The sequence below is a fragment of the Wasmannia auropunctata genome, unplaced genomic scaffold, assembly GCF_000956235.1.
Source record: "Wasmannia auropunctata unplaced genomic scaffold, wasmannia.A_1.0 LD336071.1, whole genome shotgun sequence".
NCBI lineage: Eukaryota > Metazoa > Arthropoda > Insecta > Hymenoptera > Formicidae > Wasmannia > Wasmannia auropunctata.
Window position 1 is genome coordinate 1,726,697 of NW_012026819.1, and position 18,881 is coordinate 1,745,577.

Consider the following 18,881-nt stretch of genomic DNA (forward strand, 5'->3'; position numbering starts at 1 on the left):
AAATTAAAATAAATCTAATGTGTGTTTTCAATATTATTTTTACTCTGAAAGGCTTATTGAAAATTGGTTCAATTTATCTGGCTTTAAAACTATTATTTCCAGTTTTAAAAGAAATATGAAGAATTGTTGTACTATAAATTATTCGTATCATCGTATTCCGTTCTTGATCATCAAGATATCGAATGCTTGAGAATTCGGAGGCCGCACGAAGTTGTGACAGAGCTCGTTATTTACTAAGGTAGGACAGCTATGAGAAATACTAAAGGAAATATCTGTACACCGACGCGGTCTATCGCGTGCTGTTTAGTCTCACGCGTCTGTACACGAATGTACGTGAACGTACACGAATGCAGGGGTAACCTTCACGGACTAGACAGTGTACACGCGTACACGCATACACGCGCCAGATCACCGGCAAGTGGTCCGAGCAACAGATAAGTTTGATTTATTTTAATTTCTCACCGGCAACGCGCGCGGGGCTGTTAGTGTGGATTCTCTGCGCTCCGGTGAATTATTGCGAAGTTATTTTCGAGTTCGTATTGATTTACGAGCGGCTTTTGGGAGCATCGTGTGCACTTTATCGTCGTTAAAGGTAGGGCGGATAGGTACGCGGAAATACAAAAGAATTCGTCAAAATTTCCGACCGAATTTAATCGAATGTTTTATCGCGGTTTATTAATAAACATTACTTTTCTAATAGGAGAAAAATTTATGTGAAGTTTATATGTGACCAATCGCATTGGTGCATTAATTTATTTATTAATGAAGTAGTTCAAATTTTTAATTTTGCATTTATTTTATTTCCCCTACTTCGCGCACGCAATTACAAAGTTGTCGTTAACTTGGCGTCATATACGAGAAGTTACTTATCCGAACCAACAAGACCAGGAGCGAGCAGCTCTCGAGCAGGAGGACGGTGTGTTAGTTGTGTCGTTGTTTGTAACATTAATCATGGAATCACCCCTTGCCCGCGGTCCATGGGTTCGGTCGACGAATGAGGCTGCGTTGCTATCGTTTACTACAGGTTTAGCCGCCGGCCGTGCTCGCGCAACCAAACTTGGCAAGTACTCGATCCGTATACAGTACGCAATAAAAATGAACATTTTCTAGAGATCACATATAGTAGCCTGATTATACGTTCAGCTAGGGAAATGCGTTAGCATTTAAATATTTCAAAGTTGGTAAAATTTTAACTTTTATTAACTTTTGCATTGCATTTTAAGAAAAATTAACTATCAATTTCTATTTGAAAGACGCTTACTTACGTTATATATATAAGATTACTGGTACCAATAAGATTACAGTTTTGTGGGGAGATTTGAATTGAGATTAAGAACTGATAAGGTAATTTATACCTTCTTATTTGTGAAACGTGGTTGAATCGATAGTATGTGTATTCGTATATACATATAAGAGGCAGCAGAGCATCGGGTCGCGAATATTATTATGGCTCAACAACTTGGCTATGTCCCTCGCGTACCAGCAACGATTCCGTCAGAATATGATCAATCTCTCAAGAGGTTCTCAGTCCGTGCGTTATGGTCCTGTCGTTTTTCAACTTTTCTTCTTATCCCACGACCTTAATTTCTCTCGCAGCCGGCTTTAGTCGCGCGCCATTTGGCAGGCAAAGTAAGCGGAGAATTAATCGGGACTTAATTACCAGGTTAGGCGGATACTTGTTGCAGTGAAGCGAAGGCGCCTACTGTAGGAGGCGCGTGAGGGTGCCGTAGCGTAATAAGATTCTCTTTAATGGCATTACACGCCTCATTGGGACTTGCCAAGTCCGAAGTTCGCGCGACTTTACGCCGTGTTTGACTTAACCGGAAGTTACAACCTGCTCGCCCAACTGGCTGCATGGTCGAACAAAGTCGAACATCGGTTTCAAGCCTCTCGTAGGACTAAGAATTACGATCAAAATAAGTCGTTAAAATGACTTTTAATTATGTGACAATTATTTTAGTTATGTCACTTTTACTAACTACGAACAAGAAAGTTTCAGAAAAATCATATATTTTATAATTATAATTATTTAATTACCAAGCCTCCAATTATAATTTACAATTTTATCATATCGGATACACGTATTATTTTGATGTGTATCTTTTAAAAGAAAGCAAACTTTAACTTTTCCAAACATTTTTTACAAAGACATAATATTACTTCTTAAATTATTAAATTATTAAATTATACATAATTACTCGTGAGTGCTTACAAATATAATAAATTTTTTTTAACTATTATTTTAGTGACACGTTACAAGAACTTTTTTTTTAATTAGGCGATCGACTTCAAAGGTAAGTCTTTCGGTACCGTCTGTTACGCATGACGAGGAAAATAAAACGAAAATGTCTTTTGCACAATCGGGTGAAAAAGGATGTCGGCGCCCTGATTAATTACACTATCGCATCAGAGCATCTTAGAGCGACCCGCGACGCCTGCAAGAAGTGGTCGTTTCTTCATCGGTCGGCCATTAATTACGGCGTCACTTGAATTTCCAACGATCGTGCCCACCAAGGAAGGAGATTCAACACTCATTTCATGGTGATCCTTTAAGCGGCTGTCGGTAGGCGCGAAGAAGTCCTGCAAGACTTTCAGTCTCTTTCGTTGATATAAAAAAAAAGCACTTCGAAGAAATCCAGGTGTCGAATCGGGAGAACAATCGTACACCCTGACCCATAAACGAGGATGGGTCTAAACGGGGTCAACGACCTTCTTTTGTAATCTTCGTAGGAAGTCCATCGGACTTGCGGCAAGAAACATTCGACACAGATTTAATAGCTTAATTTATAATTCGCGTGACGAAAAAAAGTCTCACAGAAGGACTCGAAACAAGAATGGAATGGATAAGGGCGAGGAAAGACCGAGTATAGGAAAGAGGCAGAAACACAGATAAGTGAAGGACAAAAGAACAAGTGGAAGGTTGGAGACGATGAAAAACGGGTGCGGAAGAGAAGACGCAGGGAGATAGAGAAAGAAAGTCGGAGGGACGCGATGGACAGCGGGATCGCGCGCGTCTAAGAAGAAGGAGAAGAAGAAGAAGAATAAGGAGCCAGCAGAAAGAAGTTAACGGAAGGAATGCAGACGCTGCCGCCTGCGCCGATGGCAATGATTCGACAATGCGGTTCGCGGGGACGCTTTATATGGAGCGTTGTCCCCGTGGGTGGTCCCCCGTAGGACGTCTCGCCAGGCGTCATCCTGGATTCTCCCGGTTGATCGGCCGTCGCGTTGAGAACCGTCGATAGCGGAGACCTAGAAGACGGCGGAGAGTGAGATCGGGCCGCGACGCGGCTTGAATCACTCATCGTGCTTATACTCGTCAGCGCCATCGTTGTCATCGAACGGTGCGCACGAGTTCTTCCAGAGGCCGGCTATTAACTCGCTAGCGCGGTGTGTGTCGTCGTTTTACGATAAGGTTACATTAACTATTACAACCTGTCTAGACCGAATTGTTATTGCATGTCGCACCGAACGTGTGTTATTTGAAGCATTGCTTTCGTTAATACATTGCTGCGAACTTAATTTCCTATATAAAATAGATACGTGTTCTTCTCCTCTAATCTTGTTCATTTTAAATCGATGATTTTATTAATTAATTGAAATAAAATGTTAATTCAATAACTATGATTGACTTCAAAGTAACAGGAAAATCCACAAATGTGCAATAAATAGCATCTGAAAGTATTTTATAAATCAGACTTTTGTTATTTGAAATATAAAATCCGATATGAATTCATATTTAATCTTTTTAATATTCTCACTGTTAAATAAACATACGACATGAATAAACAGTACAGTTTTCGCAAGAGAGACAAGCAATCGAAGCAAATGTAGTAATTATTATGTGATGCGAATCGATCCTAAGACTTTTCATTTTTTTTCCTGGGAGAACATGAACCACCGCGTACGGTACAGCAAAAGCCTGGAAGAAAGGAAGAAGGAAAGAACGAAGGAAGGAGAAACGGAAAGAAACTCAACGAGCGCTGGCCAAAGCTATTCTCTGAAATCCGGCGATTCTTTCGGGCGTCTTCGGAGATGATATTTGCTCGGATCAATCCATAAGGTCGCCATGGCAACCGGTCAGCCTGGTTTGTCCACCCCACGGCCGAAGTCTGGAAAGCCAGTCGGCCCAACGAATGGGCGAATGTAACCCGGGGGTGCGGTACTGATGGCTGGTTGTCCGACCGAACCCGCGAAGGGCGGACAGTAGGTCTCGGTATATACTTGCCTCTCGCATCGGTGGAACTGTTTTGTTTGTATCGCCAATCCCGGACAAGAATGTATAAGAAGACCTCGCGGTCTTCTTACATACAATTCGCAATTTTCACGCAGTATTTGCATATTCGAACCACAAAATCCTGCCACGGACAACATATTCATGAGGTTTACCCACGAAACTGTCCACGCAGTTCTCTCCCTCATTCCATTTCTCGCACGATCAACCTTCGCTCCATTCTTTGTTAAAAAAAAAAAAAAACCACAGACTCATATCTCTTGATGGTAATTTTATTTGTATTAGAAAATTAATTTAAAATTTAAAATAAAATATTTCCCAATTTCTAACGCATTTCGCGATGCAAATTTCTAGCATAACGCCTCTTTTCGGAGATTTCGATATGTATAGGTATAATCGATTTCTTCTTAATGCGCGTGAAAATACTGCGCGTGAGATCGATGAGAAGCAAGTGGCTCGCACGTTTCCTCGCAGCTTCTCGAATTTCGTGTAAAGTAACGGCTTCTGGCTCTTGTCAAAATGAAATTAGGCGACACGCAGGCGTTCGGAGAGGCGGGAGCGCTCTCGAAACGCGCGACGACAGATGCGACAGGCTATCCTCCGCACCTATCGTTCGTGAGAATATCCGCAAGTATTCTACATGCAAATTTATAGAGATCCTTCGGACACCGGCGCTTCGGAGGGAGATGTATTCCCGGAGGAGCGGAGACACCAGGACTAAGAGCGCTTCCTTGTACTGTCACTCCGCTCCGTTCGAATCAATCGCATAAATCTCGACGCTTCGATCGTCCCATTCGGTAACACGGTCGGACGCCCACGAAAAATTTTCTCGTCCCGGCTTCCGTACGCCGGCAAAATGATACCGTTCTAGTTTTGTCATTCTGTATTTGTACGCGCGAGAGATTCGACGCAGAAGAAAATGATAAATAAATTCTCCGGTGAAAGTATTTTTAAAATCTACTTGCGTAAGCATATCCTTCCCAAGATGTAAAAGATAACAAATCGTATGAAATACGAACGCATTTATAGGATATTTAAAATATTAATATAATATGAAAAATAAGAGATGTTGTGCGTGTGATTTGGAAATGGTAAAAATGCTTGTGAAAGTACAATATTTTGTTATTATGTTAATTTTTTTTATGTACCAATCGTAATTTTCTAACAAAACTACTAACGGAATTAATAACAAAAAGAAAATATTAATCAGTAACACACACAGAATGTTTCTATTATTGGTATTTGAAATAAATTTTTGAGAATCGTTTAAATAGTGATTCAGTAATTGGCATCTTGATTGATTTACGGAGTCCGCGTTATGAATTCATTGTTATCTTTGTCGCAATATGGTACGTCGAGTATCAAACATCACTACATGATGAATCGACGGCAGTGATCTCGAAAAAAGTTTTCGAGGCCGTCTGCTGAAGATTCCAGCGATTCAAAGTCCCGCGATATACGTTCCACCGCGACAATCGTGCCTATACTATTTTCATCGCGCCGTGTTAGGGGACGGCAGGCGCTCGCGATTCCAACGAGATAGAGCAGTGGATCATCATTAACCAGATGGGCGCAAAACCGCGGACATCTGATTGACAGGCTCGCAAAGACTTCCCGTTTTTCCTAAACCCGCCGTTTAGTTCCCGGTACGGCGAGATCCCTCTGCCTTGCCAAAGAGCGATACACGACGGCCGATGAGAAAGAGCGAGGGGGAGGGAAGGGAGGGAGGGAGGGAGGGAAGGGGCGAAATGGAGGTAACGACGGGGACAGGGCGAGGACAGGAAGCTTCAGGAAGGAGAGAAAGGGTTCTTGGTGGTTCTTCGGGCTTGACGGATAGCCGAGAGGCGCCAAGCTATGCCAACTATTTGGCTCTTGTGTCAAGCTATACCTGCTCGTATACGTCGATGCAGCTTTTGCGAGCTGCGCCTGTACAAAAGCAAACGCGCGCAAAACGTACGAGGTGTGCGTGCGATGTCTGTGTGCTACCGATAAACCGAGTCGAATTCCAAGGTGTCAATCCACTATTCCGTTGTGTCTTCCACATAGAACTTTGAAACTCTTTCTCTTCTGCACTCAGACCACTCTGCACTCAGGCCGTAAAAAAAAGAACGCAATTTTCTTTTTCTCTTTTATAAATATTTGCCTCCTAGAATATTTATTAATCGAAGATGACGGAGGAGCGGTCTTGATTTCTGCGGAAAGCTGGGCAAAAGGGTCTAACACGAATTGATGCGGTCACAAGACTGAGAAGCTTTGTAATCGTTTACCCGCAGAGTCCCTTACAGCGGTCGCACGCAAGTCACCTACTGATCGATGCTGAGGTTATAGTAAACCAAGAGATTTCCTCTCACTTACGTATAAATGCAAATTCGAGTCATTTAATCACGAGCGAGAATTTCGCCATTTTTTTATCTTACAAAAATATTTTACATTTTTAAACAATTACAGTCACAATTTTAATATATATATTTAATTTCTTCTTTAATAATATGTTTTTCAAGAATTAAAGTAGTAAATAATTTTTATTATATATTTTTTATTATTATTTGTATGAAGAATAAAAAATTAATCGAAAATAAAATATATTTCTACGTTTGATATTTTATAACAAAATTTGTCTTTTATGGATAATGAACCTTCTGTGTGTAACAAAATATACCTGTTATTTAAATTCCGTAAAGGAGAATATCATCGTAATTTTGTGAACTATAATATAAATTTTCACATTAGTGGTGGTTACGCAGAGACGATAGAATTGGAACAATGAAATAGCACTCTTTACTTTATTGCCCTCGCGCGCGAGCGTGCCAGCAGCAATCCGGGTATTGGTACGTGCCCGATGTTTAGAGGCTCTAGAAAGTAATTGAGTGGCCACGCGACTCTTCAAGTGGTCCCCCTCCCTCCCTCAAACCATCATGCACTGGTCCCTTCCTAGTTCGCTTTCGCCAGTGGTAACCACCTGTTCTGAGTGGAGAACCTGGCTCCCTTTCTCGCTCATTTTTCCCGCTCATGCACACGCGCGCGGCAAAAAGAAAAAGAAAACACACACCACTACACACATCGCTCTAAATTTGCGTCGCGCGATTCGTCGAGGGATTGACATACGGCCGATGGGCGCCACCGTTTTTAAACGCTCCCCTGCCCCCCGCCTCCCTCGAAAAGACCCATCGCTACCATTGATCGCCACCACCGACGTTGTCATTCTACGACCCCGTGTATGCGGATGCGCCCCTCGGATCTGTTTGCTCACGTCCTTCATCGAGACAAACGAGTCCTTCCTTGCGCTCGTGCAATTCTCTCGCTGAATCGTAACCCATTAACGGATGGTGTTATGATTACTCATCTATCCATCGTTTTGTAATTTTATTTGAACAGGAAATAAAAGTCTTCAACTCTTCTTATTTTGTGTACTCAATGTATTAATGTTGTTAAGGCAGAAATTTAATTTGTTTAATAAAATACGACGTAGCGGCATGGATAGTTTCGTGCTAAAAAAAAAAGAAAAACTGGAGTAAAGTGCTTTAGACAAAGTGTCGCGAAGTCTAGCGAAGAATAATAGGAGAGAGAAGAAGATAAGAGCAGAGATCGATTTCGTAAGACACTGAAGAGCGCGAGCGAGAGGGGCCGCGTGGAAGGGAGAGAATGCAGAGGACCGAATGCCATTTAGAGTCATCCACCGTGTCTCAATCTAGAGGCACCCTTCCAGCCATCGGCGAGCCGTGACGGTTGGCATCTGTTCCGCGGGCCGGGACCCCAACGAGGCTGGTGGAAACAAGCGCGCCGGTGGAAGCATATAATGCCGCGTTGGTGCCGCTACAAAATGCCAAGGGTCTACCGACATGACGCCTAGACGATGCACCATCGAAAACGAGTTCGCGCGAATCGGGCCACAGGCCGCTTTCCGAACGGTTTCGCCCTCCAATCGGCTGGAAATAATCGTCTCACAATCACGTGTGTACAATCACGGAAAGCGTTAAGTGATATAACACGTTCTAAAATTATATTAAACTCGTAAATTTTCGAGGCATTTAATTCTACAATTTCGCTTCTTTTTGAATTTATAAGAATAAAAAGTTAAAAGGATAAAATTAATTATACTTAATATCGCAAGAATAAAATTATAAAATCGATTTAATTAAAAGGAGTGATGCATGTAATATTAAATCGATAGGAAAATTGGGAATAACGCTAACTCACTTTCGTGACTTGGCTAAAAAAAGTAAAACACGTTCGGGAGAATTGTGGTATTCTGACTTATACACACAAATTAAAATGCGCCGGTACGTGGCTCGATTCGTTTTGGAAACCAAAAGGAGAAGACGAAATAAGCTCGGCTTTGTCGACGAGCAAGTAGATGGAAGGCCGCCGGTGAAAGAGAGAGAATACTTCTATCTTTCCGGAAGGTAGATCGATGGCGATTTTTCACTCACTTAGCTCGGCGCGCATCAATATGCATTAAGCTGATCGGTTCTCCCTATTGGCTTCTTCTCCTCGGGAGTAAGAGAGACGGGATTCTGTGGCGGCGAGAGGGGAGGGGGTTAGATCGAAAGAGAGCGCCGTGGCTGGTACGAGCTCCGCGCTTTTCCGCCCTTCCATTTTACCCCTTTCCTCGGCAATGTAAGGAGAAAATAGCAGACGCTGTGCGGGAAGCTGTTAAGATATTCTTCGAAAATAAGGATACCGTATCGGGGTAATTCTCGGCAGGTGGAATAACCGTAAGGGAATCGAGCCGAAGTCCGGAGAACGGCAGAGATTCCGTGGCGTCACGAGGCTCTAGGGTACATTTTGGTATCTGGCTAGGCTTTCGCATCGCCACGGCGAAGCTGCACTTATTACTTTTTGTACAGACGCGGCAGGCCAATCAGCGTCCACTTGCTCGACGACTTTTGGAAAGTCCTGAGCTTTCCTTATTGTACGCGACGCGTCCTACTTTTACAGCCAAGCGCTTTATTCCTATTTCGTATATACAACATTAACTTATTGTCTTATTCTATCTGTTTCTAAAATAAAATTATATTGACCATTACAGTTTTTTATCAAATGGTATTTGAATAAATTTCTTAATTACATAAATATGAAAAATTTATGTTGACATAAATGTTTTCCATTGAGATGAGATAAAAAAATAGAAATTCAAATATTTTAACAAACTATAAATAAAAAGATATACTAGTAGCTAATTTAATTTTTCATTGGTTTCTATTTCACATAGGCTTTGTGTGTATATAATTATTTTAGATGTAGCAATTTTTATCAAATGGAAGCTTTTGAAAAATTTGATACAAGAAAAATAATATGTAATATTTAAAGGATTCCGTAGTAAGTTATACACAGATTATTAGATATGCTGTGAAAAATCTGTTTTGCGAGGGTGGAAAGTATTGGAACCAGAGTGCAAATGATTTTTCTGGGCAGGGTGGTACGAAAAAAACCGTACCAAATGGTATACTCGAATAATTCCAGAATCGATTTCGTGGATACATAATGGATCAACGGAGTTGACTTAGCATAAGTTTTCCATTAGCTAACTAAATAGATCGAGAAATCGATAATACCCAATATAGATTCCAGATGTATATCGCGACTGAAGCGAGTATATTTCAGGCGTATTCTGATCACCGCGGTTAGCCAAAAATCCTCATCGTATATTATATCATACAATGAAAATCCATTAGAAACAGATACTCCTAAGTTTTTCGTGTATCGTCTAATTGAACGACTTTATGACTTTACATTACAATCAGATCGGTTTTGGCTACGGGATATTCTCTCTGTCGTTTTTATAATCAAAAACATTCACAATTTCTATATATTGCAGAAGAGAAAATACCGCATTGAAGCAAATGTCTGCTATACCTATGCAATTTTCATCAAGACTAACTTTATAAAGCTAATTATTAATAACTAATACACTGTATCGCATGTTAAAATAATTTGTAAATTTTCAATTTCTATTTCAATTTTACAAGAACAATTTGCGCTGCTGTTTATTGTTGTTCAGTTAATTCTTTAAACGATCCGCCAAAAAATAATTAGCAGAGCAAATACCGGGATATTTAATCGACGATTTCGCGCTCGAACGATCAGCCGTTTTCGTTTTAATACAGAAGCGTGCACGCGCACTCTCGTCCATTTATTTTAGGGGTATGTCGAGAACGGAGGGTGTGATACCCCGCCAACTATAGAGACCCATATGCTCCACAAGAGAAAAGAGAGGGAGAGAGATAGAGAAAATATGTCCGTACGCTACTACTTAGTATGTTTTGATTTCCCTAATAGTCACGTCAGAAAATACTTCCAAGTTCCTCCAAGATTAGTCGAGCCAAAAATGACGCGATCTAATTTCTCTTAGTTATTGCTGTTTAGAAAATAAAAGGCGTTTATCTCGCAAATGACAAACATATTTGAAATATTTTAATTAGTATATTATAAAATCAATTTAATTATATGAAATTTATTTTATTACGACATAATGTTGAACTTAACATTGGAAGTAAGTAATTTATCAATAACGCTTTATTATGTCGATACGAAAAATGACTTCACGATATAAATCTGATTTTTGATATATATACGTAGCCGATCGCGCGTGGAAAAATTGAAAAAGTAAGAACGGTTCTAATTAACAACAATAATTGGGTAAGATTTCCCAGTGGGACGTTTGGCTCGACCAACGAATAAGCGGCCCTATGCATCGCGTATGTCGTTCGCTTAATAAGTTTTCCTTATCAATGTGTGTCATCTACAGCGGGTAGTCGAAACCTGTTATTATCTTTGTCGAGCGGTCCCGATTATTTTTGTGAAAAGTCGCCCGTATACACGTATGCGGACTTATTACGTAAAGCGGAATCAATGCTGATCTGGCACGTGTGTTGTCTGTTCGCCTCGCTTTCACCTGATTCGATCCCAGAGATCAGACCACGAAACCATTTCCGGTTGCTTGTTACATATAACCGGTATTTTGCAGTATTGCTTTGGAAAGTGTAAACACCATGTAACAATTATCATATATTGCTCATGAGAGAGGAACGAATACACCGATTTTTAGATTCAGCTATTTTCCAACATGGCGATAAATATGCACATAAATAAAAATAATTATTTTAGTGTATTTTAATTAATATACATAATCGTAATAAAGAGTAAGTATCGTTAATAAAGAGAAATGTAAAATCTCACCGTTTCCTGTCATTCGGCGACAGGATCGTCAAAAACGCTTGTCAACGAGTGTCAGTTTTTGCTGTAAACAAAAATAAAAAGGAAAAAAATGAACTGGTAAAACAGAGAAACGGACAATTACGGTTGAATAAAATATCGCGACATTCGCGTAGAAAGAAACTTTTCAGCGAGCGTATAGAAAACGGCCTGACCGGCCTTGATATCGAATCCATATTGATGGAGATTCGCTGCAAGGGTGTGAGACAACGTGCCACGATTCGACCAGATTTGCATGCATTAACGCCACAAGCGAGACTGATTGACAATCCGTATGTCATTGTGACGTCAGTCAAATCGCCCGAGCGTCCTCCATCAATCGCAATCAATTAAGGTAACGATTGATTGTTACGCGTTTGGACTCGGAGAAGAGAATATCGTGAGCCGATATTTATGTGGAGCATAAACGGAACATTGCGCAAGCTACAATACTGTGAGAGTTACTGTGAGAGTGAAAAATGTTTTCAATACTTGGCCTCGTTTATTCTTTATTTAAATTTCATATGAATTTTTTTTCTCGTTAATTAACATTCTATGGTTTCAGTAAGGGACAAGAGAGACATTTATTTAATTATAAAGCTTGATATTAAAATATTGAAAAGTTATTGATTTCTTTCATTTAAATACTTTTAAATTCGTTAAACTTTCGTCTTTTTTCTAATCTACGAGTAATTTATAAGTAAAACACCAATATAATATTCATATAACAGATCTCATGTTTTTTTTTAGTTTTTTATTAAATTTAATTTCTTATGTTATATTTTATTATTTTTATTTAAATTTTAGTCTCGCAATAGGCTTTGCTAAGAAAATTTAAATAAGAACATTAGTTTTTTTAATCATTTTTGAATGTTTTAATGCTCCATTGAACATTTAACGTAGCGCTTCGACGCTTGAGCGATTAGAACGATCTGAAATCTGCTTGGTTCGAACCTGGCCACGGGCGGATTAACTTTTATCGCGGCGCTGACCAGCCTCGCAGTATTTTTTTTTTTTCGTGCAAAATTTCGCAGTTGCGTCCCCTCGTAGGCACGGGGGAAGCGAAACGATCGTCGTCGCGCGGGATCCGAAATGGAATCCATCAAATTGACGGAGGGAATGGCAGGGAGGTGCGTCACGGTACTGAGGGTCATCGCGCGACTGGTATGAACGCGCGGAGGAGGATGAGAGGAAGCGGCGTAGGAGGAGGAAGAGCGCTCCGCATGCAGCGTGCGGAGGGCGCGCACGAGGGCTATGATCGATGCCCCGAAATTAAGGGCTTGCCCACTGAGCGAAATAAAGTTAGCCAATCGCGCTGGCGACCGGCCTGTTCGAACGTTATTGGCTGTGGCAGCGCCGGGGTGCGTTGTTCGTCGCACACCGACCCGATGCCCGATTTTTTTCTCGCCCTCCCGCACCCTCCTTTCCCTGTTTTTCAGGGGGAGAGAGCTTCTGGGATACCGGCAATTGGAGAAAGAGAGTGACACCGGAACGCATGGGCGGAGGAGGCGATGGAGGTGGGTGGATTTTCGTAATTATGAAACGCCGTTAGCCCCCGGGGATCCGTCAGTCGGCGGGGAAGCCTGTGGCGCTGCCCGGCCACGACAATGCCATTTTAATTATGCATGTTAATTGGTTTCCGAGTCCAGCGTAATACCAGCTTCTCTAGGACTGTTCTCGCAATCCGCCTATCGTCGATCGATGCCATCACGTTTCGATCGATCGATGGACCGATTACATCAAACTGCTGTTCGCGTATAGAGGGGAGTTAAAACCCCTGCAACTTTTATGAATCTGCTATATTTGTTGGTTGACAGAATATATGCGTAGCACCGATACATTTTGTAATCTCCCAAATTAAATTAAATATCATGTAACAAAAAAAAATTAAAGCTAAAAAGGAAATGCGTAATTGTTTCGTAAAAGTTTTTAACGTAAGATGAAAAGGGTTATTGCAATAAATGTAAAAGATTTGAAAAATTCATTCCCGCAAATCTCTAATATTAATTAAATATGATATACATCAAACATATAAGCGCATAATTTTACGTAATGAGTGTTGATATTGGTTTTAGCGGCGAAAGTTACGATTGGGTATTGCATCGAAAGTGGCGCGAAGGGATGGCAAAATGATCACGCTTAGAAATATACGAACGCTTTGTTTTTCCCTTCAGTCAGGTATACCAAATTGATGGGGGGCGCGTTGTACTTTCTGCACAGCTGAGTGAGCATGTCACAATCGACCAGGACCGCCTCAATCAAAGTGGCATTGATACCCTTCGCTCACTCTCTCGATCAGAACCTCGCGTTCTCCATTGTGGTTTTGTGCGAGACTGAAAATCTATTAGCCTTCCAATATATATATATATATGTATATATATATTCTTTGTGACACACACATATATATATTGGTCAAGACACAAACCTACATATTGAGAAGTGTAAGAAAATATTTTGTTAATATATATTTATGTTTATTTGTAAGAATATAAGAGCAAAAATCAGCCACAGAAAAAATTACACACATTTCAATAACAAATAAATTAGTAATAAACAAAAAAACGCGACGTTCTGAAACCGTATCGAGTTATACGATATCTAATGTAGCTAAATTTAGTGACTAAACTAATGCACTTGCATGATTATACGTCAGTGTGTGATTAATGTGTCATGAATAATTGTGGTCAACGTTGACGTTGCATAAAGCAAGATTATTCTGATTAGTAAATGTTAAAGACGGTCATAGTGAAGATTTAATCCTGTAATTTTGCGGAAGTTACCCATTTATTTTACTCTCGTTACGATCCGCCGTGTCTACGGAACGAACTCGAGGGTGGCGTTCATCACGACACGCGACCGCATCGCGGTTGCATTCACGTTACAACGCCGTTGTTACGACATTATTCGAGTGCGTGCGTGCCGTGTGCCGAACGAGCATTTTCGAGATTAATTCTTCTATCGTCTCACCGATCAGCCCAACCTACGAGATTGCATAATCTTTACGGGAAGGTAGTTATTATTCTTTCAACTCCGACAATGTGCAGCGTATCGTTGTGGCATACGTCAATATCATCCAACGTTGATAACACGAGGACATTATTAATATTACTAATTTATTTTATTTCGAGATAATCTAAAAACTCCATTTGCAGCCGTATTTTAAAGACTGTCAGGATTAAGTTTAAAATATCTCCCGTATTTAGAGTTACTGTTCAATTTGACCTATTTTGCCATCAGACCAATTTCGAGCAAATAAAACACTGTTGCTGTCACATGGAGTCGGAGTTAAACCCAACAGGTGCAGACGTCGAGAGACTCGAAGGCGTAGAAAAATAGTTACGCGCAAGCCTACCGGGCTTTACCTGTCACCGGCATGTAACACATATCCCTTCGAATACGGATGAAAGCTCGAAGCCGCCAGCCGTATCGAAGCCCGAGGGTTGAGCACCTCTGAGCGCAAGATGTCCTCCTGAAGACTATCTCGGCCTGGGTCCCGCGGGAAACCTCTTCCTTCCTGCCGTTCCTATCTCAGGATACTCTATAGCCTATTCAGATACCAGGCTCACCCTGCTACACCCCCGTGTTAGCCACGTCGAGGGATAGAGACCGAGCGAGCGAGCGGGCGGGAAGAAGAGGGAGCGAGCGAGTGGGTGTAGTAAGGGGAGACTATGTTACCATGGACGAGCAGCACCATGCACAAGGTGGAAGGCGTATAAGTACGCCCGAGTATTCGAGTACTCTTCTATACCCGGCTACACCCGCCGCTACACCTCGTAGGAAACGTATTTTGCAAGCCTAAATGTTCTAGGAGCTAGGTCGCGACGGCAGACGGGGGAAGGGGGGGCTCTATCTCATGGGTAGGTCCTTCGAGAAGGACTTATCTGGACCTTTATTTCGCAGATCGTTGAAAACGACGATAGCACGGACGACCGGCTGATACGACGAGAAGGCGGTTTCTACGAAATCGACGCCTTCGTCGTTACATTTCGCCCGTCATCAAGAGTCGAGATTCCGTCATGTATGTACGTGCGCCTCGATATCGCGTAACGCGCGCTTGTTACGTAACGCACGCGAGATAAATTCGCGCGTTTAAGCAGATCATGGCCGCGTCGTGATACCGACACGTTCGCGTTCCGCGAAAGTTAGATAACGGTTAGATTCCACTCACCGGTCGATGATGACAGGATCGCTGGGCGTTTCGTTTCTGTTGCCGCAGCTCTTCTTATCGCAGCATCGGCTGTAAACAGACAGTGCGTTTCACCCGATTGTTCGTATTTCCGCGGCAGAATTTAGCCTTGTAAAAAAAAAAAAGAAGACACGGAATAGAAGCTTTTGCGCGGTGTCAGAAGTTTCAAGTCGGCCTAAAAAACACCGAGACCCATGGGATTCGGGAAGTAGGCAGCGGAAACTAGTGGTAGTACGCTCCCGAAGTCCCATGGGTCACAATGAGTCAGCTACCCCCGAAGAACGACTACATCCCCGTACGTACGCCTCGTTACGTTTATGACGCAAGGGTGGCATACGCACAGGAGGGACTCTTTTCTAAACGCAAATAACGTAAGTCGACGTGTACGAAATAGCTCTACATTATGAAAAATGTCAATAAAAATTTGACCCTAAGTTAACTCAAAAATAATGATATAGACAAACAAAGATATGATAATGAAAAACGCATACCTGCACATGACTTCATGCGTTAGCAGAACACGACACATTTCCGGATTCTTGTCTTGTCCCTCGTACATAATTGCCTGTAACAGAAAAATACACAGTGGAGTAATAAGATTAAATCATTACTGTTATTCGTCACTCTCAATGCAAATAATTGTTAAAATAATCCGTAAATAACTTGTGGCGCCAAGATTCTTATAAGTCGTTTTCATCTACTTTATCTCTTGCTGACTTTAAATCAATCGTACAAACAACTATTACCGTTTACGCAATTATTTGTTCAAATTTCTCGCAATATCGTCAATTCTGCTTCTTACTTTCTACAGATGGAGAGACTTCTTTTACATTTTATTTTGAAGAAAAAAGTGCTAATTAGCGCGGACGTGGACGACGTGAGAGTAATCCAGTTCGACAGATAATTCAACCATCGATGGGAAATATGTAACGTATTAAGCAAGCTCGTATGTGGATGCGAGTTGAGAAGGGGCTACTTTCCCCGCAGGACTACTAAGCCATGGGCGGCGCAGGCAAATCCGTTAAGCCTCCTTCACGACCACGCGATTGATTTTTATTTAATGACAACACGTCGTTATCCTGTATTCGTGCACTTACCGATGGGGACCTTCGCGCGGATTAACCGTAGAATAACAAAGCGCGAACAGATAGGTTCGCTTTGATCTCTCGTATGTAGCTCTATAAAGCAGAAAAATAACTCATCTCTCAACTGTCGCTCTTATCAAAAGCACCTATGTATAAAAGTAAATTATATATCTCTTTTTATCGATAGAAAGATACATATATACTGTAACATTTACGTTTTGCGTAACTTAAATTTTTCACGATAAAATTTCGATAACGATTGCGTTAGTGCTTGGGTTTGAAAAATGAGTTATTTCCTCGTTTCGAGCGTCTCTTTGCGGCGGCCCGGCCGATCGAAACCTTTGATGAAGCGAAACTTCGAGGAACGAAACGTGTACAATTGCATTGATTGTACGCCCGATTTTTACGCAATTTCGTGGTTTGCATAACAGCCTGAATCGCTGGAGTTCACAACGAGGAGCGATAAAATGTAAATATTGTGAAATACAGTGTCCCAGGGAATTCGTCGAGTTGACGGCACCCGCCGCCGCCGCCGCCGTGCTTGGCCGGTTAAATGTCGGTGTACGACGGTAATGGTATCAGACGCACTTGGTTCCAGCGTGTAGGTGCGACCTCCAGAATAGCGTCAAATATTTATGCGGACGAAATAACCGAATTGCAACGTAAACGAACCGCCGTGGCTGTATACGTATATACATTCGCGGTAGGTAAATCAGAGAGGGGATCCGGCGTCGAAACGGAGATGTCAGGATGGAAAATAGGGGGGTGTATAAGAATAAACATGGCAGCAGGGAGATGACTCGGGGTATCGCGGACGATGGCAGAGGAAAAGTATATGTTCTTAGTAAGAGTAAAGGAAGCAGTCACATAGAACGTTACGTGCCACTCGGCTATTACGAGTCTTAATAGTAAGAAGACATGCAAACTTATTTATACCCGGAATAATTAACATAAGTATGTACTTTGTACGTATTAAGCTCTATCGCGAGATAAGGACAGCGCTTACTTACACCTAGCCAATTAAGTTTTGTGCGAAATATCGCTTGTTGAATCAGGATTTTTCATTATAGTTGACAAAACAACGGGGGAGCGCGACATAATTGCTTTTTAGGGATTGCCTACTGAAATTAATATATCCACATTTTCATCAAGCAAGAGCAAAGATTTCCTTCTCCCATATGTATGAATGTAATTTCTCTCTATTAAAATACATGAAATAGAAAGATGCGGCAAATTGGATATTCTATTGCTATAATATCAGTCATTTGAATTTGATATAGATTACACATAAAATGCATAAAAATGCGATCAACAAAATAATTCTTTCTTTGACGCGAATAAATCTTGCAGAATATAAAAATTTAATTCTTATCAGTCATTTGTTTATGCAAATATATAAAGATATAAATGTTAAATAAAACAATTTTTCTAAGCAATTTTTAGGTGTCATATATTTAATCAGTTGTAAATCTTTTTTTTCTTTCGTATTTTACGAAAATTTGTACATAGAAAATTGTTAATTTTTTTCCAAATTATTACACATATATTAACGCAAATAAGAAAGATCTTTCGTTACTTTGAAAATCGTTAAAATCAGCCTTTACGTCGAAACATTAAGATTTCTGGGGAAATCTAAACAATCGCCGGATGCTATTATCTTCAGTACGCACATATACAATAATCGTTGGTCAAACACAACGGTGGTCAGGTAGGTCATGTAGCACGTGCGACGTGACATGCAATATTATTTGCTTAACGACTATTACGCGGGTTAATGCTTACGCGTTTTGTTTATTCTGCTTTGTATACCTGCGATATACGTACGGACAATTTGTAAGCAAATTACTTTCATCACGTGGTGCTATATCTCGGAAAATTATCCGTTTATTTTCGTCACTATGGAGACTACTATCTTTTGTGTGGCGCTGTATACAGCGACATTTAACTAAAGATATGGAACAAAACTATACATTTAGATTATGATTACACATTTGATAACAGTTACAATTAAATAAATAAGGATATTGGAATGCGCAATTTTCATTAGCAACTGTACCTTAAAGACCTAAGTTATTGCAATATCCTGCGTTTAGATTCACATTGTTATATGTGTTGGTCCCAAAAGAGGTTCCGCTGTCTTTCTTCGCTCGTTGGTTCATTGGATATGGCGGTGTTATGTCGTAGA

General features: G+C 41.0%; 1 protein-coding gene across 1 annotated transcript in view; it reads right to left on the bottom strand.

The window, feature by feature from the left end:
• Nucleotides 1-18,881, bottom strand: part of LOC105449909 (transcription factor collier) — a 75,426-nt gene that overhangs the window by 36,313 nt on the left and 20,232 nt on the right. The window contains exons 5-6 of the mRNA XM_011689371.1: nucleotides 16,103-16,176; nucleotides 15,594-15,662 (exon numbers count right to left, since the gene is read on the bottom strand). Of these exons, the coding sequence (XP_011687673.1) occupies nucleotides 15,594-15,662; nucleotides 16,103-16,176 (143 nt within the window). The remainder of the gene's footprint in view (nucleotides 1-15,593; nucleotides 15,663-16,102; nucleotides 16,177-18,881) is intronic.